Source organism: Lolium rigidum, chromosome 3 (assembly GCF_022539505.1).
Source record: "Lolium rigidum isolate FL_2022 chromosome 3, APGP_CSIRO_Lrig_0.1, whole genome shotgun sequence".
NCBI lineage: Eukaryota > Viridiplantae > Streptophyta > Magnoliopsida > Poales > Poaceae > Lolium > Lolium rigidum.
The window spans coordinates 379,344,279-379,369,681 of NC_061510.1; the positions used below are offsets into that span (position 1 = coordinate 379,344,279).

The window sequence follows — 25,403 nt, forward strand, 5'->3', positions numbered from 1 at the left end:
TTCCTCCATAACCTCCCTATCTAGCCAGCTTTTGCCAATTGTCGCCTGCCATCCCACAAACACCATCTAGATCTGCCCATGCTACCACTCAAAAAGTTCACCGGTCCAATGTCCGTCGCCGCCGAAGCAGTGGAAGCCCAGGGCGCGGAAGGAGAAGCCGGAAGGTATGACCAACGTCGCTTGGGCTGCCGAACAGAAGCGCCCAGACGCAGTCACGTTTGACCGGAGGGCGAGGGCGGTGAAGGCCAATGCTACGAAGGCAGCGCTTGACGAGGAGGAGGCGAAGGCGCGGGGTCAAGCAGCGGTGGCGTGGGCGGCCACAAATCATCCTCTGCATCTGCCGCACGTCATCGTCGGGTGGGCTTGCCAAACCGCCGGTGCGTCTTCGTCGAGATACTAGCCGTCGTCTCGGGCATTCTTCCAAGAAAACTACGGCCAGGCCATGCCAAGGTCAAGGTACTCCATCTTGCCTGAGTGCCACCACGGCGGATTCGATCCCTATTCTGCTTGGTGCCTGATGGTAGTGATTGTCCCGGCTTTGATGAGAAGAGTTTGAGTTCTTGTTGTGCCTACAACATGATAGACGGCACACTCTCCTTCCCCCTATCAATGGACTCGCGAAGCGAAACATGGGGTTTGTGACATGGCTCTTCCCTTAAAACCGAAGTGCAAGTACTACTGGTCACTGCATACAGTTCTAGGTTTGTCTCTCTGCATAAAGCTCTTCCCTTATCTAAAGAAAACTGCTATCCTAGCTATTCAACCAATCGTTACTATCTGAACTTGTTAGTATGGTTGTTGCTTGGTTGTCGAAGATAAACTATGTATGGGTCATTGTTTGATGCTAAATGAACAAGCTCTACTTGACTGGGATCTTTTTTGTGCATTGCAGCTTCAAAATTAGTTTGCATCAACTACCGTGCACGGCCAGTTAGATTGGTCTGTTACGATACAGGTGGGACATGTTTTTGTTGGTTTGCTGATAAAATCGTTCTATACTCATGTAATGAAAAATAGTTTTAGTGTTCTAAGAATTGTAAGGGGCTGTGGTTCTATTTGCTGTTGGGAACAAGAGTTTGCTATTAACAATAAGCATTACAAAAAAAAGCTATCAAGTACTGTAGCGTTGCATTACAAAAATAGCTTTTCAAACCACACAATCACTAGCTTACAGTTTCAAAGCCTTCCATCACACAGGCATCCAGGGCAATAGTTTTCAAGAATAAATTACAAACATCCTACCGGATTTTAGACATTGGTTTCTACCACTGTCAAAACAAATACATTTGCAGTTTCCTGATGTATGTGGACTGCATCTGGTACTAAGTTACTTTATCTTGGATACCACATTCAGATCTGAACATGGTAGTATATTTTGCTAGATGTTCATGATTGGAGAAAATCTCAAATTCTCAACTGTGTAAATGGGTCTTCCCCCGCGATTTCCTGAGACTGCATTAGCGTTGTCTGCTTGCTGCTCCAACAGAGCTTACCCGTGAACTTGATTTTATGTTGTACCAAATCATAACCTTTTCACACCAGGACTATATATGAAGCCTTTTCACATTTGTGTACCTAGTAGCACAGAAGATAAATGCCAACAAATTCAAGAAACTCAACCCAGCCATCATCAAGTAGAACCTATCCAAATGCCCTTCATTCAGGTTACCAGGTATCCACCCTGGAATGTCTCCTCTGGCTGTGAACACCGGCACAAGAGACAGGATGAACGAATTAAGGTAATTTCCAGTCGCGATGTTGGCAAAATAGAAAGCCATGCGCAGGCTTCTCATGGAGTCTGGTGATTCACTATAGAAGAACTCGCTTAAGCCAATGTTGGTGAACACCTCGCCGGCTCCTAGCATCATGTACTGTGGTCCCTGCCACAGAATGCTCATCGGAACGGCTACCTGACGGTGCACCAAGCCTTTATCCTGTGCGATCCGCAACCGGTTGCTCTCCACCACTGCTGCTGACATCATTGATAGCATTGACAAAAATAAGCCCTTCCCAAGAAGGAAAATCAAGAGGTATATTAAACTACAAATTCTTAAAACGGATGGCGACTCCCCTCTCCCTCCCGGCGTCTTCCCTGGCGACTCCATGGCGATTCTAGGCGCCCGACGGCCATGGATTTCCAAGCCCACCTGGACTTTTCTCCGGGCATCCATCTGGCTGGCCAGGTTCGATCTAATCTCTCTTCCCCTATCCACTCCCTTTCCCCCGATCATGGTTTCCACCTTGTTGTCTCCTTTGGTCGATCTGTGTTCCGCCTTGAAGAATCCCAAGTTGCTATTGCTCTGGAAGCATGTACTGGCGGCATTGATCATTACCTTCGTGTTCTATCTCTTCGAGATCGAGTTTTCAGATTCACCGTTTGCTCTAAGGATGTTGGTTTCATGATTAAGAATCTCAGATCTTACTCTTGTCAACACTTTTCTTGTTTCTTCCATCTCTGGAGCTCGGGAGGACCCAATTGAAGATTTGAACACCGGCGTTGGATCCATGAATCAAACGCTGAATGGATTTACATTCCAAAAAAGCATCGTTTTCTTACTGGAGCCAACGCTGTGCCGATCTTTGTTCATCGTCAATTCATCCCTGTTTCCCGTTCACCAGATGTTTCGCCTGATCCACTTTTTTCGCATCCCCCATCATCATCCCGCTCACCCGTTTTTTCAAATTCTCCGGCCCGATCCATGACCCATGTCAGCCCTACACCGTCACCGCCTCAGCCCACTCAACCCAACCAAGACCCATCCCATGTCAGCCCTTCGCCGTCAACACCATGCCAAAACCCACCCATTACGAACCCTACCAAACAAAACCCAAATATGTTTCCACCTATTCCGCTCCCTAGCTGCTCACGCTGCCTTGCGATGGGGCATACCTCGGTTGATTGTATTTCTGAGATAAGATGTCGATCTTGCTACCATTATGGGCATATCAAAAAACATTGTCTCAACCGGAGGTTTCAACAACCAATCTATCGTATCAAACCTAAACCTGCCTCTACACATGCCTCAAATTTCGCGCATACTGTTTCCAGAGACCCTCAGCCCATAAACCCCGATCCCATCTCTGCAAACCCTTGCCTCTGCAACCCTTCACCCATCGTCGACGAGATGGCTACCTACCCCTGCGACCCCTACCCTCACCTCCCCCTTGGCACCAACATCATCCCGCCATGCATCCACCGCCTCCGTCGTAGCCACCATATCTTCGGTGGAGGTCAACTGCTGATCTGTGACGACTGGGCTATCGCTGCCATTGAACCTCCTGTTGAACCTGAGCAATTCCAAGGAGCTGTGGACATCATTGTGGAGTTTTTGCATGATCAGGGTTTTACGATCCGATCTACCTCACGATCTGGTATGGGCACTGCACTCCTCCAGTTCCCCAACTCTCTGTCCATGGAACTAGCGGTCAGCCGTAGTCCTTTCTTCATTGGAGATTCCGTGCTCCATCTTATCCCACATAATAGAGGGCTGAACTACAGAGATTGCACATTTTCTCACGATGTATGGATTATGATGATGAACTTCCCTCTTGAAGCGTGGATGGTTGAAAAAATTCGTGAATCTGTTAGCTCCTTTGGACGTTTCTTAGTCTGGCACCGTGATAATTCAAACAAAGCACGCATCATTGTGAAGATTAGGGTTACCAACCTCCTGGATATACCTATCAGCCATGTTCTTGTGGAAAATACTAATGATGCAGGACACGGGCAATCATGGACTTCAGTCATTTATATCCTGGATGCTAGACTGATTGGTGGTCTTGGACCAGATGAAGATCCTATTGATGATGGAGCTAACCCTCATCCCCTACCCAACATCCCTTTCGGGGGTATATGGGATGATGAAGATCTTGAAGAGGACCCTGCTGATCATCAGGATCATATGGATTTTAATGGTAATGACGCTCATCATGTGCCCCATGCTGCTCCTGCTGCGGATACTGAACCCATGGTTCATACGCCGACTCTTCCTGTGCACGGTCAGACTTCCTCTGCACAAGCTTTTGCAGCTTCACTGGCCACGAACACCCTTAATCCTATGATTGAAGCGGTTGACAGTTATTCAGCTATGAACAAACTGATGGTTGATATGCTCCAACACGCACCGACTGTGATCAATAATATCAACACCAGTCGTGTCTCTGCCGTCCGTGTCTCCACTTTGGATGTGATTGATATTGCCTCAGCTGCCCGTAAGTGTTTGCTCACTATCTATGTCTCTGAACCTGCTCCTGCTACAAACTCCACGGTTCAGATTACTGAGATTATTGATGAGCCACCTTTGCATGATCTGCAAGTGGATAACCAGGCCTACCTATCCCCTGTTCATGACTATTATGATGATCATGATGCATCTGATGAAGCTATGGACAATTTGGACCTGAATCAATCACCAGTTTCAGTGGTTCAAGGTGATCACATCTCTGCTAAAAGGAAAGCTGCTGAACCAAAAGATGTGACTGAAGTTCGTCGCAGCACGCGTATTGCGATTAAGAAAGCTAGCTACAAAACCAAGGAAGCAAAGGAAAAGGCAGAATTGGGCAATTCAGGGAAGATTACTAATGCCAAACAGAATGATGCGACGAGCAAAAAAGTCAAAGGAAAAAACAAGCAGCAGCAGCGACCCTCCTCCTCTTCGACTCATCAAGCTATTATCATAGATGAATCAACTCCTCCACCGCCTGAACTTCCGATCGAAACCATTCAAGCTATTGCTATCAACCAGTGCAAGGTACCTCCTAGTGAGGTGACTAAGGAAAGGCTCAATTCCACCAGTGGCTGATGGAGTACAACCATCCATCCTTTCAGCCTGGCCCGCTTCATGGCCACCTTTTATTTGTTTTTTATCCACCGATCATCATCCTCCATCTTTGTCTTTTTTCCAAGTCGTTTGTAATAATCAGGTTTTGGTATTATGGGCATGTACTTACTCAATCTTGGAGTACCCAAAATACCTGTCTACTCCTCCTTACAAACTCTGGTTTTATCGATTATATATTGGCATGTGGTATGTTTCTTATGAGATCTATTCCTCTATTCTTCATGCCATATATTCCTACTGCTTACATGCTTATGTCTCAAATACCCTGTCTATCATTCTCTCGTATGATCAATTACTTTGATCATATCATAACATTCATTATAGCAAAGTATCCCAATGAATAGAAACTGGAATTTATTGGATTGGAATTTGAGGGGTATTAATTCGCAAGATAGATGGGATGACATAAGGCAAAGATCTGAGGAAAGTAATTGTGCTATTATGTGCTTCCAAGAAACCAAAAGAGAACATTTTGATCTGGCTTATATTAAGAATTTCTGCCATAGAAAATTCAATTCTTTCGCATATGTACCCTCTATTGGCAACTCGGGGGGTATTATCACCATCTGGAATGGCAGTCTGTTTACTGGCACCATCATAAGTCAATCAAGCTTTCAGCTCACTATTGAATTTAAATGCAACATCTCCAACACTATATGGACTGTGACTAATATCTATGGGCCAGCTCATGAAGATCGCAGACAAGAATTTATTGATTGGCTCAACAATTTTGATTCTTCGGCTATAAAATTCTGGATGATCCTAGGGGATTTTAATCTCATTCGTGATCCACAAGATAGAAGCAGACCTGGTGGGAACTCAAATAATATGTTGGCATTCAATAGTGCCATTCTTGCACATGACTTGGAAGACATACCTATTAAAGGACGTGCTTATACTTTGAGTAATATGCAATCTCAACCTCTGTTAGAAAAATTGGATTGGATTTTCACCTCACCTGATTGGACTTTGGAATTCCCCAATACCATGGCATTCCCTTTGGCACACATTGGATCGGATCACATCCCTATTCATATTCAAATTGGATCACACATTCCAAAATCCCAAATTTTCAGATTTGAGAACTACTGGTATGATTTTGATGGTTTTATGGATATAATGTCTTCAGCTTGGAACAATGCACCATACAAGAGTGACGCTGCCTTATCTCTTAATTCGAAATTCAAATGTCTCCGATCGGCTCTGAAGAAATGGAGTAGAAATATTTCTCAACTCAATAATACCATATGCAAATGCAATTACACTCTTGCTATGATTGATGGTATTGAAAATCAGAGAAGTCTCACTACTATGGAATATAATTTCAGATCTATTCTCAAAGTGCATACTGCAAAACTACTGGAAGCTAAGAGAATATATTGGAAGAACAGAGCGAAAATCAGATGGATAAACCTGGGTGATAAGAACTCTAAATTTTTCCATGCTATAGCTACCCAAAGTTATCGGAAAAACTATATTACCTCTCTGAAAACTGAGGACAATTCTCTTGTCACCAATCATGATCAGAAAGCGGCTATTATATGGAATTCATATAAGGACAGACTAGGGATTTCTAATGAAGTAATCATGCCGTACAATCTCAATGAACTGGTGCACAGGCATAATCTTGATCATCTTGACAGTCCATTCACCAATGAGGAGATTCTGGCTGTAATTAAAGAGATGCCAACTGATAGAGCACCAGGCCCGGACGGTTTCAATGGTTTCTTTATGAAAAAATGTTGGGACACTATTAAGCAGGATTTATTTAAACTGGTGAATGATTTTTATCATGGAATTATCAATCTGGACAGTATCAATTCGGCATATATCACTCTAATCCCTAAGGTGAATGACCCTGAGAATATGAATGACTTCCGGCCGATATCTTTGGTCAGTCTACCTATCAAATTTCTTACCAAGCTCCTGGCCAACAGATTGCAGAAAGAAATCATTCCTATGCTACATCAGAACCAATATGGCTTCATAAAAGGCAAGTCTATTCATGATTGCTTGGCCTGGACCTATGAATATCTTCACATATGCCATCTTTCAAAGAAACCAATCATCATTCTGAAAATAGACTTCGAAAAAGCCTTTGATAAAGTTGAATATAGTGCTATTATTGCAATGTGTTCTGCTCTTGGTTTTGGACCTAAATTTCTCTCCTGGATCAAACAAATTCTTTACTCGGCCTCCACTTCAGTTCTGCTGATGAGGACATCCCTACCTCACTACTACCTCCGTCATTAACAAATGAAGATGAACCTGCTGTGAAGCTCAAGTCCAATGAAGTTCGGATTGGACCTATTACAAGAGCTCGTGCGAAGCTACTTAAACAACGAGGTGAACTTGTTCCTAAACGATACTTTGATTGATGAGAACTTTATACTGCCTAAGTCCTATTACTTATGTATCATCGGGTATCAAGAGGAGACAAGCATCGCACGAGGAGAGGAGCAGCTGGACATGAAGACGGACGTCAAGAGGGCCGTGAAGCTGGACATGAAGATATCTCATGGACGCGCGAGGGAGGAGCGGGAGGAATGCGCGAGAGGAGAAGAAGAAGTCCAGGCCGGTCCAGAACCCGGTCAGACCGGCCCCCAGACCGGACAGCCCGGTCCCTGGCCCGGTCGACCGGTCGACAACCGGCCGCCAACCGGAGGAAATTTATCGTACCGGGGCGAAACCGGAAACTTCGCAGTTTCCCGGTTTCCGACCGGTTGACCGGACCACCAACCGGACCGGCCGGTCCACAGCCCGGTTGACCGGACCACAGACCGGACCGTCCGGTCCACAGCCCGGTCGACCGGATCCCAGACCGGACCAGTCCGAGTCTGTCTCGACCGCATCTATTCCGGGTCGGTTATTTTTGTATCTTTTCGACCAGAACTCGTCCCGGACACCTATATAAGTGCCCGGGACGCCCCCTAGCTGCTTTAGACCACGTTTAAGATAAACCCTAGTTCTTAGTTGTTTGCTCTGCAAAACTATTGAATTCCCTACACCATATTGCTTGGATATTGTGTAGATCCTGTTTAAGTCTTGTGTGATCTTCTGTTCCATTGGGAATTAGACGGTTGCAACTTACCGCTCCGTGGTCGGCGGCTACGTGCGCAAGTGTGTGGAGTTGCGAATATCTTGCCGGGTTGAGAGCTGTTGCATTGGCGACAGGGACCAATCGAGAGATCTCGTTGCGTCATACAAGTTATCATCCACTACATCGTCGTGTTTCTCCGCTGTCATCATCCTGTGATCATCATCACCACCGTTGCTTACTGAGAAGATCGGGCCACCCCTTATCATCTTGGTATCAGATTTCCAGTTTTCCTCGGTAAGCCATCCACAATCCACCCCATAGTTGAGTTGTGAGTGTTTTCCTATCCAGAAAAAAGCCATAAAAAGTTAGGGTTAGGGTTTGCCATAGCCTTAGATTGCACTAATTTCGAGTTTTAGTTGCTTTTCGTAGTTGTTTTTGCGTATCTTTATCTTTCTTCTAGTAGAATTGTTAGGGTTTGTGTTTTCTCTATCATTAGTTTTATCATAGTGTGTCATTTTTGTTACTCCGATTCCACATAGCGTACAGTGTGCTTGTTCCCAACCATAGACACAGCCTATCGATATAAAGTGACTAGGAACTTCCCCAGAAGAGACTAGTTTTACCGCTCGACAGGCTGCTCGCTAGGGTTTTGGTGCTTTGCAATTTCTGTTGGCCGTGTTATCAAGGAGTTGAGTCAAAAAAAAAATTAAAAAAAAGCAAAAAGAGCTACATAGCTGCGTGTGTTATACAAAAAGAAAAATACAAAAAGAAAAGTGTTGTGCTAGTTGAATCAAGTGAAGGCCTAAGTTTACTTTACTGCACCCATAGTTGAGCAATCTTGTGCCTGTCTCGTTGAGCTTTGCTAGCGTCTCTCTAGTGCATTGCAACCTTTTCTTCCATATAGTTGCATTGCCCCTTTATATCGCCTTGTGTGAGTTTCTTTGGTTGTCTACGGTCAGCGCTAGAGCTTGTTATTGGTGCAAATAGGTAGCCTACCTACAGCCCCACATATATCCTGCTTTGTCGTGTGATTGTTCTTATACCCTTGATATTCGCTTCGCTACATCCGTGCACTAGTTGTTCCTACAAGTGGTAAGCAACACTAATTTACTTTGGAACGGTAAGATTTCCTTTTCTTATCAGTTTTGAGTGAGTTGTGAGAGTACCACAATATATTTTGGATTTAGTGCACTAACCTACTAATCATGTCTGCTAGTGATAATAAGATTGTTAACCAGGAAAACAAGAATTCGGAAGATATCGTCACATGGAGGGAATATGAAGCTCTTCGTAACGAGATGCGACGTGAATTCCGCACTAAGGATGATGAGCTTAAGGATACAGTTGACGAGATCAAACAGTACGCCGGATGCTACTAATATCACCGTCACTGGATTGGCTGATCAAATGACCGATATACAGCGCAATCTTGCCGATATGCGCCTCGCTATTGAGAATTTGACTACACAACAACAACAAGACGATGATGAAGATCCTGAGCTTGAAGATGACGCACACAATGCTCGTGGTGCGCCTCGTGATTATCGTCCGCGTGGTCGGGCTCCACTTGGCCGTAATGGTCGTGGGCAAGATGAAGAAGATGGATTGGGTAAGCCCAAGTTTTCCATACCCAAGTTTGAAGGGGAGCTGATGTTGAAGAATATCTCACTTGGGAGCTCAAGATTGAGAAGTTATGGAGCTTACATCCCAACTACTGCGAAGATAAGAAGATCAAGCTTGCTTCTTCTGAATTTGATGGTTATGCATTGCGTTGGTGGGATTCTTTGGTTCGTAACCGCGACGAAGATGGTGCACAACCTATCCGTACATGGCGTGCTATGAAGGAAGTTATGACTTCTCGTTTTGTGCCTACAAATTACATGCGGAATATATTTGATAAGCTAACACTATTGAGACAAGGTGTGAAGACTGTTGATGAGTACTACATGGAGATGGAGATGCTTATGCAGCGTGGTCGTGTCCGTGAGTCTCTCGAGATGACAATGCAGCGTTTTCTCAATGGATTGAAGTATGATGTTAAAGGCATTGTTCGTCATTACACCTACACCGATATGAATCAATTGTTACATCATGCACGAGAAGCTGAATCACGCGTTGGCTGAAGAAGCAAAGGTTAAAGGACGTGCTACGGGAGCTGGGCGTTTTACACCCCGCGCGCCCTCTACGGCGCCGGCACCGTCGACGCGCTCCGTTCCTTACTCTACTCCGCCTAGCAAACCGGTCTCCAATGTATCTAATGCAAAGAAGTCCGAATCTGCGGCAAGTACGAGTGGTTCTGGTGTGTCTACAACGCGCAACCGCGATATGCTTTGCCATACATGTGGTGGCAAGGGTCACTTCAAGAGAGATTGTCCTAACCGCAAAGTCATGTTTATCAATGAGGACAATGAGTATGAGACTCGGAGATGATGTTGATCCAAATGCTCCGGACAATGATGACTATGACACCGATGGCGAAGATGCATATCCTTCGATGCTCGTACCATTGTTGTGTCGCAGACGTGCTCTTAATGTGTTGCCTAGTGCATCTACTCAGCGTTGCAATTTGTTCCAAACCAAAGCTTTGGTTGGTCCTGACAAGGCTTGCAAGGTCATTATTGATGGCGGGAGTTGCCGCAATTTAGCAAGCAAGGAGTTATGTACCAAGCTGAAGTTGAAGTACCTACCGCACCCGCATCCATATTATATTCAGTGGTTGAGCGACAATGGTGAGATGAAGGTCAACCATATGGTGCGTGTTGAGTTTGAGATTGGACCGTATAAGGATTGCATTGATTTTGATGTGGTTCCTATGACGGTTTGTCACCTCTTATTGGGTCGGCCTTGGCTCTATGACCGTTCTGTGCAACACAATGGCCGAGCCAATACATATCACTTGGAGTACAAGGGCAAGAAAATTAACTTACGGCCTATGTCACCACAACAGATTGTCAATGAGTCTCGTCAGAAGATTGAAGTAAATTTGGAGGATGCACCTCTAGATAGGCGAGAGAATTGTAATGTCGTGAGTGATATAACGAAAAGTGAGAGAGTGAATTCCTTAGTTTCATTAGCCACCAAAGAAGACATGAGAGAATTTAGTGAGGATCCTACGGCCATGCCTCTTGTGCTTTTGTACAGGGGTACGGTTTTGGTTTCTAACGACATGACCCCTCTTCCTCTTGGTGTTTCTAGTGTTTTGCAGGAATTCGGCGACGTGTTTCCGGAGGAGGTACCCGCAGGACTACCACCATTGCGAGGTATTGAGCATCAAATTGACTTGATTCCCGGAGCATCGCTGCCCAATAGGGCGCCATATCGCACTAATCCCGAAGAGACGAAGGAGATACGGAAGCAAGTACAAGCGCTACTCGACAAAGGTTATATCCGCATAAGCCTTAGTCCTTGTGCTGTTCCTGTTATTCTAGTTCCTAAGAAAGATGGTACTTGGCGTATGTGCGTAGATTGTAGAGCTATAAACAACATTACTATTCGATATCGTCATCCTATTCGCCGTTTAGAGGATATGCTAGATGAATTGAGTGGTGCTTGTCGTGTTCTCTAAAATTGATTTGCGTAGTGGTTATCATCAAATTAGGATGAAAGAAGGGGATGAGTGGAAAACCGCCTTTAAAACAAAATTTGGTTTATATGAGTGGTTAGTAATGCCTTTTGGGTTAACTAATGCACCTAGCACTTTCATGAGACTAATGAACCATGTTTTGCGTGAATTTATTGGCAAATTTGTGGTTGTATACTTTGATGACATATTAATCTACAGCCGCAATGAATCTGATCATACTATCCATATTCGACATGTTTTGCAAGTGTTGCGTGATAATCAACTCTATGGTAATCTTGAGAAGTGCACATTTTGCAAAGATAAGGTCATATTTCGGGTTATGTTGTCTCTAAGCATGGAGTAGAAGTAGATGTGTCTAAAATTGAAGCTATTCAAAATTGGCCTACTCCCATGAATGTGAGTCAAGTTAGAAGTTTTCATGGTCTAGCTGGGTTTTATCGCCGTTTTGTGCCCAATTTTTCTACTATTGCTGCACCTTTGAATGAATTGACTAAAAAGGGTGTTGTCTTTGAGTGGGGCGTTGCCCAAGATCATGCTTTTGATGAACTGAAACGATTGTTAACTTCCGCACCGTTGCTTGCACTTCCTGATTTCAATAAGCAATTTGAGATTGAATGTGATGCTAGTGGTATTGGAATTGGTGGTGTGTTGATGCAAGAGGGTCGCCCAATTGCATATTTTTCTGAGAAATTATCTGGTGCTAAGTTGAACTATCCTATATATGATAAAGAATTGTATGCTTTAATTAGAGTTCTTGAGGTTTGGCAACATTATCTATGGCCAAAAGAATTTATCATACATTCTGATCATGAAGCTTTAAAATACCTAAAAGCCCAATCTACTTTGCATAAGCGTCTAGCTAAGTGGGTTGAGTTCATTGAGTCTTTTCCATACATCATTAAACATAAGAAGGGAAAAGATAACATTGTTGCTGATGCTCTATCTAGGAAGAATATGCTATTAACTCAACTTGATGTTAAAATTCCTGGTTTAGAGATACTATGTGATTTATATGCTACTGATCATGATTTTGCTGAACCATATCGCTTATGTGCTCTTGGTAAAGCATGGGAAAAATATCACATACATGATGGGTTCTTGTTTAGAGCTAACAAACTATGTGTTCCAGAATCGTCTGTGCGTTTGCTCTTATTGCGGGAATCACATGCTCGGAGGTTTGATGGGTCACTTTGGGCGTGAGAAGACGCTACTCATGCTCGCTGATCATTTTTATTGGCCAAAGATGAGGCGGGACGTGGACAGGTATGTGAAGAGGTGCATTACTTGCAACAAGTCCAAGTCCAAGCTGAAGCCTCACGGTTTGTATACTCCGTTACCGGCACCTACTACACCTTGGGAAGATATTAGTATGGATTTTGTGTTGGGTTTGCCGCGTACTAAGAGAGGCCATGATTCTATATTTGTGGTAGTGGACAGATTTTCTAAGATGTCACACTTTATTGCTCGCCACAAAAGCGACGATGCGTCGCATATTGCTAACCTGTTTTTCATGGAGATTGTTCGACTACATGGAGTCCCGAAGACTATTGTTTCTGATCGTGATGTGAAGTTCATGAGCTACTTCTGGAAGACACTTTGGGGAAAGCTGGGGACAAAGCTACTGTCCAGTACTACTTGTCATCCCCAAACTGATGGTCAAACTGAAGTGGTGAATCGAACCTTGTCACAACTGTTGAGATCCATGATCAAGAAGAACCTGAAGGAGTGGGAAGAGTGTTTGCCGCATGTGGAGTTTGCTTACAACAGGGCGGTACATTCTACCACGGAGCTGTGTCCTTTTGAGGTGGTGTATGGTTTCAAACCCATTACTCCACTTGACTTGTTGCCTTTGCCCATACATGAGAGAGTTAATATGGAGGCATCCAAGAGGGCAGATTTTGTGCGTAAGATCCATGTAAAGACTAAAGAGTTGATCGAGAAGAAAGGCAAGAGCAATGCTGCAAGGATGAACAAGAAGCGCAAAGAGATGTTGTTCAAGCCTGGTGATATGGTCTGGGTACATTTTCGCAAGGATAGGTTCCCAAAGCTGCGGAAGTCTAAGTTGAAGCCTCGTGGTGCTGGTCCTTACAAAGTGCTTGCCAAGATCAATGATAATGCATACTCGATAGATCTTCCAGTTGATGAGTTTGGTGTCAATAATTCTTTCAATGTTGCTGATTTGACACCATATGACGGAGAAGACCTTGGAGCGTCGGGGTCGACGCCTTTTGAAGGGGGGAGATGATGAGGACATCCCTACCTCACTACTACCTCCGTCATTAACAAATGAAGATGAACCTGCTGTGAAGCTCAAGTCCAATGAAGTTCGGATTGGACCAATTACAAGAGCTCGTGCGAAGCTACTTAAACAACGAGTGAACTTGTTCCTAAACGATACTTTGATTGATGAGAACTTTATACTGCCTAAGTCCTATTACTTATGTATCATCAGGTATCAAGAGGAGACAAGCATCGCACGAGGAGAGGAGCAGCTGGACATGAAGACGGACGTCAAGAGGGCCGTGAAGCTGGACATGAAGATATCTCATGGACGCGCGAGGGAGGAGCGGGAGGAATGCGCGAGAGGAGAAGAAGAAGTCCAGGCCGGTCCAGAACCCGGTCAGACCGGACCGCCCGGTCCCTGGCCCGGTCGACCGGTCGACAACCGGCCGCCAACCGGAGGAAATTTATCGTACCGGGGCGAAACCGGAAACTTCGCAGTTTCCCGGTTTCCGACCGGTTGACCAGACCACCAACCGGACCGGCCGGTCCACAGCCCGGTTAACCGGACCACAGACCGGACCATCCGGTCCACAGCCCGGTCGACCGGATCCCAGACCGGACCAGTCCGAGTCTGTCTCGACCAGATCTATTCTGGGTCGGTTATTTTTGTATCTTTTCGACCAGAACTCGTCCCGGACACCTATATAAGTGCCCGGGACGCCCCCTAGCTGCTTTAGACCACGTTTAAGATAAACCCTAGTTCTTAGTTGTTTGCTCTGCAAAACTATTGAATTCCCTACACCATATTGCTTGGATATTGTGTAGATCCTGTTTAAGTCTTGTGTGATCTTCTGTTCCATTGGGAATTAGACGGTTGCAACTTACCGCTCCGTGGTCGGCGGCTACGTGCGCAAGTGTGTGGAGTTGCGAATATCTTGCAGGGTTGAGAGCTGTTGCATTGGCGACAGGGACCAATCGAGAGATCTCGTTGCGTCATACAAGTTATCATCCACTACATCGTCGTGTTTCTCCGCTGTCATCATCCCGTGATCATCATCACCACCGTTGCTTACTGAGAAGATCGGGCCACCCCTTATCATCTGCTCAATGGCGTCCCAGGGAAAAAAATCAAATGCAAACGTGGTGTCAGACAGGGTGACCCACTTTCACCGCTCCTTTTTGTTTCCATAGCAGAAATATTGCAATATGTCATCAATGATGCTTGGCAAAGGGGAGAGATTACCCTACCTATTGATAATGACTTTGGGCAGAAATTTCCTATTATTCAGTACGCTGATGATACGCTTCTCATTATGCCAGCATGTGCTAATCAATTGGCAAAACTGAAGGATATTCTCATTTTATTTAGTGAAGCTACAGGACTGAAAGTTAATTTTCACAAAACTTCTCTGGTGCCTATCAATATTTCACAAGAGGAAGCACAGAATTTAGCCTCATCTTTTGGCTGTAGAGTGGAAGGCCTTCCTTTTACCTATTTAGGCCTTCCCCTAGGCACTACTAAGCCTTCTGTTGATGATCTAATGCCCTTGGTTTCAAGATTGGATAAAAGGTTGTCAGGTATCTCTTCCTTGCTCTCATATACTGGAAGACTGACATTACTCAACACCACTTTGAATGCTATTCCCTTGTATGCTATGTGTACAATCAAGATCCCAGTGACTATTTTTGTCCATTTTGAGAAGAGCGGAAGACAATTCTTATGGGCAAATAAGGATGATTTCAAACATGGAAAATGCCTGGCAAGCTGGGACATGGTATGTAAGCCAAAGGATCAAGGTGGTCTGGGTGTTCTTAACTTAAGAACCCAAAACAAGGCCCTACTCATGAAGAATCTGTATAAGTTTTATAATCACCAAGACATTCCATGGGTAAATCTTATTTGGCAAGCTTATTATCACAACATCAATAATACCCCCCACTTATGCAGTAGGAAAGGCTCATTCTGGTGGAAAGATTGTCTATCCTTGGTGGATGATTTCAGAATTTTGACTACATGTTCTGTTCATAAAGGAAACTCAATATCTTTGTGGTTTGACCAATGGGATAATAACAGTAAGAAGGAAACCCAATATCCACGTCTTCTCTCTTTTGCTAAGAATGACAGTATAAATCTGCATAAGGCTACTGGATTAGAGGACTTATATGATCTCTTTCATTTGCCACTGTCTATTGAAGCTCATCAAGAATTCAGGAGTTTGCAGTTGGATTTAAATGGAATTAATACCTCAGATCGTGATGATATTTGGTGTCTTAGAGGAAATGAGGCTTCTTTCTCTACAAAGAAAGTTTATCGAGCTCTTATTGGTAATTATGAAGTGCCTAAACCAATTCTTGATATATGGAATACATGCAATATTCCGAGGCAGAAATTTTTTGCATGGTTGCTCATGAACAACAGACTGAATACTAAGGATCTCATGTGCAGAAAGAATTTCTTTGTGCAAATTAAAGACTGTGTTTTGTGCGATACCTGTCCAGAGGAAACCCTGATGCATCTTTTCTTTGAATGCTCTTTCAGTCAAAGTTTTTGGTGGGCTATTGGTATTGAATGGAATACTGACTTTCATCTCATTCATATGATTTCTGACGCATGCCAGAGGTACAAAATGAGTTTCATCATGGAAATAATCATATCGGGATGTTGGGCTATATGGGATCAGAGAAATGGCCTAATCTTCAGAGACATTGCCCCATCTCTTTTATCATGTTCATCTTTCTTTAAAACCATCTTTACCTCTAATCTTCTTAGGGCTAGACCCAGTTTGAAGGAAGGCATGACTTCCTGGATTGATACTTTGTAAATTGGTAGAATTGTGATCCCCCACCGCCTGTACATTTATTCACCCATTATAATATAAAAATCGACAAGCAGTAGGGTTTTTGCCCTACTGTACCGTGTCAAAAAAAATGTCGTTCGTCCTGCCAGTGAAGTTTCTGAATACCGCGACGAGGACTCGTCCATAGAATGGAATAAGTAGAAGGACAGTGATGACTTGTACGGACTGGAAGGACGCAGCAGGTATTTCAAAAGAGCCGACGTGTTTCTCCATTACCATGCCTTGCTCTATAAACGTCGAAAACATGTGTTCTTGAACTGCAGAATATAGTATGACCGTAGACCAGATTGGCAACATCCTGATCAGAATCTTTAACTCCTCCACCTGAGTTACAGTGCAGATCTCCCAACTACTAAGTTGGCGAGGAGATTCACAGCCAGATGGTGTCACAATTGCAGCTCTATCAAAGAAGCTGAGAGTGAAATAAAACAGATTACGACCTTGGATAATATTTAACTGGAAATGCAACAGAAATGGATTTATATGTAGGTAATAAAATTAAGAGTTGAGTTCGCAGCATAGAGTATTATTACTTAAGCCCGTCTGTATGCTCCAATTTTCGGCTGCCTTGGATTGCTGAACCTTGACCCAGGAACTCATAAAGAGCTGTGGAATCGCATGGCAAATCTTTATTGAAGTTGCGAGTAGCCGCGACAAGAACTTGACATACTCTTGCAAGAGGGCTCCCTCCAGGTTTCTGGAATCTATACGTATTGTTGGAAAATTAGGCAATTTCCGTGTGAGTTTAATTACCGAAAGCAAGATTACAGATGCACAAACATACTTAACCATACACATCAGACTAAGCACATGCATCAGATCTGAACATGGAACAAGTAGCAGTGCAAGGTAGGAGAGTAAAAGCACGTACATCGCGACCGGGAAGGTCGCACCAGCAGCAGCACCACCACCATGGGAGTTGTTGATGTCGCCCATGGTGTAGTCGGATCTGTCGATGAAGCAGCCGAACCGTCGATGAAGAAGACGAACAGCAGCGAGCAGTCGCGCCGAGACGCTCCCCAAAAACCTTATCGCCCGTCTCCCGGTGCAGGATCTCAACGGACGGGGTTTCGGAGGCCTGGTCTCCCGGATGGCTGTGCACGCAGTCGCCGGGATGGGGAAGACTAGAGAGTAGCACAGCAAAAAGGAACTTCGCGCGAGAGAGATCTAAGATCACTGTTTCCAGATCTGATCGGTCTCCTTGTATAGCCTGGGAGGAAGCCGACCCGCCCGCGTTGACACGCGTAGGAAGCCAGGGACACGCGGCGAGCATGCACATGCAGGTCGACACGTACCCAACACAGTTGGTGCACCAAGCAAAAATTTAGGCTTCCTTGAGTGTGTCTCGAACTCGAACTCGAGTCACGAAACACGACGTGCGTGCGTGACGTGACGTGACGTGCCGTGCCGTGCCGAGCCGAGACGGGCGGGCGGAGGAGGAGGAGTGCGCGAGGGCTCCTTCTATTCTCACTCACTTGGAATGACTAGAACAGCAGCCCTTATATACCACTCCAACTCTCTCCCAACTAGCAATGTGGGACTAAACTTTGTCCCCCAAGGCTGTCCCAAGCTGCCAACGTGATGGGCCTTGAGATTTCAGGAATTGTAGACTATATGGGCTGCCTTACTCGGGCTGCAGCCCATCTACATTTAACAATCCTCCACCATATCTCATATGCACATCAGATGACACATTAGTTCCATTTACTGTTTAATATACCTGCACTTCGGTGGAGACTGTTAAGTTGAACTTCCACTTAGGCAAGGTGCTACGCTTGACTACAACTCGAACAATGGACTATGCCTTGAATTGTCGGTCTTTGTGCAGCAAGTTTCGCTCAATGCCGGCACGGTACTAGGCTACCTTAGCCTTGCCCTCGGGTGGAGCTTATAAGTCATACTCCTCGGCCCTTCATGAGCTTACTAGAGATTCACCCAAATCTCCCACACTATGACCAGTAGTGTCACTCATATAGGTGTGTTCTTCAAAAGATCGCCTCGTAGGACGGCGTCTTCGCTCATCAAGAGCCGCTCGGAACACATTAAGACATTGTCAACCTGCCTTACGAGTAGCTATGAGAGAATTGCATCCGCAGCGGAGTGGGAGTATTAAATTTTCTCTCAACTCGGCTTGCTCCGGTTTGTTTTCCCAGGTCCTACTTCACGGAATTTCCGATCACATAGGTTGGGTTACCCCTCGGCAACTCAAGTGGGTCTCAAACCCATCTCCCTCGATGCAAGGTCTATCATGTTTCTTGATAGTCCTTTTGTGAAAGGATCCGCAGATTTTTAGCACTTTGGACATAATCCAATGCTATCACTCCGGAGTTCTTCAGTTTTCTGACAGACTTCAATCTCCTCTTGATATGTTTGGAACTTTTCATATTATCCTTAGAACTTTTTACTTTGACAATCACAGTTTGATTATCACAGTTCATGAGGATAGCCGGTATTGGTTTTTCAACCATAGGCAAGTCCATCAAGAGCTCACGAAGCCATTCCGCTCGACGGTAGGCTGTATCTAATGCTCGTGAGTTCCGCTTCCATAGTTGACCTCGTTAAGATGGTCTCGCTTGCAAGACTTCCAGGAAACGAGCGCCACCACCAAGAGTGAAAACATATCCACTTGTGGCTTTCATTTTAGCATCAGAAATCCAATTGGAATCACTATACCCTTCAAGTCCTCTTGGATACCCGGTATAATGAATTCCATAACTCATGGTTCCCTTTAGATAGCGCATCACTCTCTCAAGAGCATGCCAATGATCATCTCCCGGGTTGGCCACAAACCGGCTAAGTTTGCATACAGCAAACGAGATATCAGGCCTCGTAGCGCAAGCTAAATACATGAGTGAGCAAATGATTTGAGAGTATCTTAATTGATCTTTAGTTGCCTTTTCATTCTTTCGAAGCAAGACACTAGGATCATAAGGTGTGAGAGAAGATTTGCAATCAGCATAGCCAAATCTGCTCAACACCTTCTCAACATAATGAGATTGCACAAGAGTAATCCCATTATTCCCATCTCTCAATAACTTGATGTTCAATATAACATCAGCTTCTCCAAGATCTTTCATCTCGAAACACTGGAGATAAGAAGGTTTTTACCTCCTCAATCACTTTGAGACTTGTCCCAAAAATTAGTATGTCATCCACATACAAGCATAGGACAACTCCCTCACCCCCACCATGGCGGTAGTACACACATTTGTCGGCTTCATTAACAACAAAGCCCACAGATGTCAAAGTTCTTTCGAACTTCTCATGCCATTGTTTGGGTGCTTGTTTGAGACCATACAAAGATTTCTTTAATTTACACACCTTTCTTTCTTGACCTTGCAAGTACGAAACCATCAGGCTGTTCCATCTAAATTTCCTCGTCCAACTCTCCATTTAGGAAAGCCGTCTTAACGTCCATTTGATGAACGAGAAGACCGTGTGAGGCAGCCAATGACAGTAGTACTCGAATTGTGGTCAATCTCGCCACATGTGAGTAGGTATCGAAGAAATCTTCGCCTTCCTTTTGGGTATAGCCTTTGGCTACAAGCCGAGCCTTGTACTTCTCAATAGTACCATCAGCTCGAAGCTTCTTCTTAAATACCCATTTACATCCTACAGGTTTGCACCCATAAGGACGCTCGTATAACTCCCATGTTCCATTAGCCAAGATGGAATCCATCTCGCTTTGAACCGCTTCCTTCCGATGAGTCCGCATCGGGAGATGCAAGAGCTTCGAAATGGTAGTGGGAGTATCATCCACAAGATACACAATGAAATCATTACCGAAAGACTTTGCAGTCCTTTGTCTCTTACTCCTTGTGGGAGCTTCATTGTCATCTTCATTAGAATCTGAACTCTCATCATCAGATTCGTCATCAGACTCCATAGGAGTTTCGTGTATTGGATCAGATTCCCAACTAGACATGCCATGCATATCTCTCATAGGAAATATGTCCTCAAAGAATGTAGCATCTCTTGATTCAAAGATGGTGCCAACATTCATGTCGTCCACTCTAGATTTCACCACAAGAAATCTATAAGCAATGCTATGGGCAGCATAGCCAAGAAAGACACAATCCACGGTTTTTGGTCCAAGCTTTCGCTTCTTGGTGATTGGCAAATTCACTTTCGCCAAACAACCCCAAGTTCGTAGGTAGGAGAGTGTTGGTCTTTTCTTTTCCCATTCCTCATAAGGGGTAATCTCTTTATTCTTAGTTGGAACACGGTTTAGGACATGACACGAAGTCAATATAGCCTCCCCCCACCATTCCTTGGATAAACCCGACACGTCTAACATGGCGTTAACCAAATCTGTTAGAGTACGGTTTTTCCTTTCCGCAATCCCATTGGATTGTGGGGAATTGGGAGGCGTCCTCTCATGAATTATACCATGTTCCGCACAGAATAAATTGAACTCATTAGAAAAGTACTCTCCACCACGATCGGACCGAACCCTTTTTATCTTTCTTTCAAGTTGGTTCTCAACTTCAGACCTTATAGATTTTAAAGAAATCAAGAGCCTCATCTTTAGTTTTGAGGAGATACACATAACAGTACCTAGTGGAATCATCAATCAACGTCATGAAAAATTTCTTTCCACCTCTTGTCAACTCACCATTCATCTCACATAGATCTGAATGCACGAGCTCTAGTGGTGCCAAGTTTCTTTCCTTCGCAGGCTTGTGAGGCTTGCGAGGCTGCTTTGCTTGCACACAAGCATGGCACTTAGAGCCTTTGACAAAGGTGAATTTCGGAATTAAACTCATATCAGCAAGCCGCGTCATACAACCGAAATTAACATGACAAAGTCGTGAATGCCAAACATTAGTTTCATTAACACTAGTGCTTACATGGTTCACAACATTATCACAGAAGTCTTCTAGAGAGAAACGCAACATTCCCTCACATTCATATCCCTTTCCAACAAAAGTTCCATACTTAGACAAGTACAACTTTATTGGACTCAAACACCAACTTGAACCCATCTTTCATAAGACGGGAGCCACTAACAAAATTCTTCTTGATAGAACGGACATGCAACACGTTCTTCAATTGCACGATCTTGCCCGAAGTAAACTTCAGATCTACCATGCCAACACCAAGAACAGTATCATGTAACCCATTCCCCATCATTACTGAGGAACCTCGGGCCTGATAAGAGGTAACATGGAGATGTCAGCACACACATGAACATTAGCACTCGTATCAACCCACCATTCTATGGGCTGAAACACCGAAAGAACATGTAGGTAACATATTACCATACCCCGTAGTTCCTTCCTCTCGTGTTGCCAATGACCATGCCGACAGAATTTGAGTTCTGTCCAGCTCGACATTTCTTTCCTTTGCGTTGTGGACAACGATTGGCCCGATGGCCGGTCTCACCACACACCCAACAAGGATCTTTCTTCTCCGTTTTCCCCTTCTTCTTGAAGTTGGTAGTCCGGGAGACTCCCTTGTTCTTTCCCTTGGACTTGTGGGCATTTTTCCGTACCATATTGGCAGCAGAACGTCCCTCGGTTCCTCCGAAGTGTGTTTGTCTTTTGCCCTCGCCTTCTCCTCAACATCCAGAGAGCCCATGATATTCTCAACAGAAAACTCATGCCTCTGATGTTTCAGGGAAGTGGCAAAGTTCCTCCATGAAGGGGGAAGCTTAGCGACAATGCATCCCGCGACAAATTTGTCCGGTAGCACACACTTGAGGAGCTCGAGTTCCTTTGCCATGATCTGTATCTCATGAGCCTGTTCTACTACAGTATCGGTTCTCAACCATTCTCGTAGTCATTGAACTGCTCCATAGCATACAGCTCACCTCCGGCATCGGCAAAGCACCAAACTTAGCGTCCAGATGCATCCCACGAGTTCCTTCCCATTTCGTATGTGCAGTATAAGCATCAACCAACTTGTCTCCAAGCACACTTAGGACGGCACCCACAAAGATTACGGTGGCATCCCCGAACGCTTTATCCTCTTCGTGAGTAAGCGGACCTCTGGGAATACCTTCCGCAACTCGGTGCACACCCATAGAAGTGAGCCACAAGAGGGTCTTACTCTGCCATCTCTTGAAATGAGAACCCGTAAACGGGCTCGGTTTGAGCGCAGCAGCAAAACCAGACGGTGAAAATTGCCTAAGCAGATAAGGTTTTTGGATTGTTGGAAAATTAGGCAATTTCCGTGTGAGTTTAATTACCGAAAGCAAGATTACAGATGCACAAACATACTTAACCATACACATCAGACTAAGCACATGCATCAGATCTGAACATGGAACAAGTAGCAAGGCAAGGTAGGAGAGTAAAAGCACGTACATCGCGACCGGGAAGGTCGCACCAGCAGCAGCACCACCACCATGGGAGTTGTTGATGTCGCCCATGGTGTAGTCGGATCTGTCGATGAAGCAGCCGGACCGTCGATGAAGAAGACGAACAGCAGCGAGCAGTCGCGCCGACCCGCCCTCGTTGACACGCGTAGGAAGCCAGGGACACGCGGCGAGCATGCACATGCAGGTCGACACGTACCCAACACAGTTGGTGCACCAAGCAAAAATTTAGGCTTCCTTGAGTGTGTCTCGAACTCGAACTCGAACTCGAGTCACGAAACGCGACGTGCGTGCGTGACGTGACGTGCCGTGCCGTGCCGAGCCGAGACGGGCGGAGGAGGAGGAGTGCGCGAGGGCTCCTTCTATTCTCACTCACTTGGAATGACTAGAACAGCAGCCCTTATATACCACTCCAACTCTCTCCCAACTAGCAATGTGGGACTAAACTTTGTCCCCCAAGGCTGTCCCAAGCTGCCAACGTGATGGGCCTTGAGATTTCAGGAATTGTAGACTATATGGGCTGCCTTACTGGGCTGCAGCCCATCTACATTTAACACGTATCTGAGCCGAAGAAAAGAGTACCTGCACCTAAAGCCACAAACGCTGTAGAAATGGCAAAACCCCAGACCCAGCCTTCATGGTCTTGTACCCACACAATAATAGTCCCTGAGATCAGCGCAGCAGCATTGACAGTGAAGAAGTACCAATTGAAAAAAGAGCTCTTCTTGGTTCTCTCCACTTCATCAGTGTCATCAAATTGATCGGCTCCGAAGGAGAAGACGCAAGGTTTCTGTGCGCCATACCCTAGAGCAACCATGTACAGCCCGACGAAGAATATGTTCTTGGAAGACACGGGACCTGTTGGAATAATCCATGCCTGAGGACCGGTAGAGATCAACGGAAGAGCCGCGGATAGAAGCAACATCATCATTCCCTAAATGAACAGAATGGAAATAAAAGGTAAGCGTTAGGAAAGTCAAAATTCAACTCTGAATGTTTAGTTCAGAAATGTGGATGATAAATGAGCACTCTCTTCGTTCCTAAAAAAGTTTGCCAACTTTGTCTAGATATGGAGGTATATAGACATATTTTACCTATAGATTCATCCATATCTAGAAAAAGTTGCGAAGCTTTTTTAGGAATGGAGGGAGTCTGAGTTATTTGTAGCACTTACAAGAAAGAAGATTGTGCAGAAGATGAGAGCTGTCCTGTACCTCCCCAGATATGAATCAGCTAAGAAAGCTCCAACCAAAGGTGCGAGATAGCTAGTACCTTGCCAAGTTGTGAGGTCTTTTGCAGCGGCCAAATTTGTTTCTTGTAGGACCTTTGTTAGATAACTGACTAGGTTTTTCATGATCGAGGAATAGGCCAGATACAAGCAAAACGAACAAACTGCACAAGGAAATTTCGTTTCTGTTGGATCTTGCATTGAGTATGGAACGGAGTAATGAAAACTGTAGTGCAAAAATTCAATAGGCATATAGGGCATCATCAAGATTTTTTTAATGTTTGGAAACGGAGGTCACGATATTGTCGGGATGTTATATGAACATTTGGGTACAGTGAATGTCACTGCTCAAGTATTCATTCTTAGAAAGGGAGAAGAAAAGAGAATTCTGCAGGTATCTAACAACCATTATCAAACAATCTATATATAAATATCTTGATCTAGAATGAATGGCATCACGCTACCAACGCGCTAAAAAAGTAAGTATTTATATGTCCTACATGGTCTTCCAATAGAAGTCTAATTATAGAGAAGCATTTCACAGTCCTGACCTATGGTTAAGGAGCAAGCCTTCCAGTTCCCTGTATCTTTCCTGCAAGCAGGAATCCCACGGATGCAAACAGATCCATCGCCTGTATATCCGGCGGTACTCTGCATTTCACAATAAATAAAGAAGCAATTGTAGTGATATATAGTTCTGCAAACTGAATCAATTATTGGGAACTCATACAAGAACACACCACGAATTATGAACCAAGTCAAAACATAACAGAGAGGGAGAGAAGACAGACCTGCTGCGAGGTGGAACTGTGCTTCTCCAGCAGAGGGCCCTTGTCCGTGGTGTCCATGGCTGGCTAGAAGGAGGAGGCAGACGAGGTTATCTGATATGCCGAGAAAAGCAAGACCGGGAAGAATACACCTCGATGGAGGAGGGAAAACTGCTGGTTCAATTGTCTCGGTCCAAGCAAGGACATAAGGCCGGCTCCACACTCAACTGTCTCACTGTGCACCCTATTTTTTTCTGCTTCGTTCCTAAACGAGCAAGAGGTTCATACATCGCCTTCTAGTCTCTGCTGGACAAATAAATGACAATGGGAGTTATCTGACAATAGTGCTTTGATTGTGCTATGCTATAGTTGCGAGTTGTGACAGCTTGATACCTACGGCGATGCTGATGTGGTTGTTGGCTCTGCCTGAACTGTTGTTAGTTTTGCCAATATCAGTGTGCTTTGCAGAGGTAAGAGATTTTTCTTCGTAACTCAAGAGGTTAACTAGACTAAGATGCGCGCTTCGCCACGCCGCCTGCTGGTG

The 25,403-nt window shown here is 44.7% G+C and overlaps 2 protein-coding genes across 2 annotated transcripts; both read right to left on the reverse strand.

Annotated features, from left to right (window-relative positions):
* Positions 1-1,317: 1,317 nt before the first annotated feature.
* LOC124697513 (protein NRT1/ PTR FAMILY 8.3-like) lies at positions 1,318-21,675 on the reverse strand. Its single transcript, XM_047230093.1, has 6 exons — positions 21,580-21,675; positions 17,079-17,242; positions 16,603-16,957; positions 8,505-8,515; positions 7,669-7,678; positions 1,318-2,006 (listed from the first exon to the last, which is right to left on the reverse strand). Exons 1-6 carry the CDS (start codon positions 21,673-21,675, stop codon positions 1,545-1,547), a joined length of 1,098 nt encoding a protein of 365 aa, XP_047086049.1. The 3' UTR covers positions 1,318-1,544.
* Positions 21,676-23,414: 1,739 nt separating this feature from the next.
* LOC124697514 (protein NRT1/ PTR FAMILY 8.4-like) lies at positions 23,415-25,069 on the reverse strand. The gene is made up of 4 exons (XM_047230096.1): positions 24,884-25,069; positions 24,644-24,743; positions 24,039-24,256; positions 23,415-23,798 (listed from the first exon to the last, which is right to left on the reverse strand). Exons 1-4 carry the CDS (start codon positions 24,938-24,940, stop codon positions 23,415-23,417), a joined length of 759 nt encoding a protein of 252 aa, XP_047086052.1. The 5' UTR covers positions 24,941-25,069.
* Between the last annotated feature and the right edge of the window lie 334 nt (positions 25,070-25,403).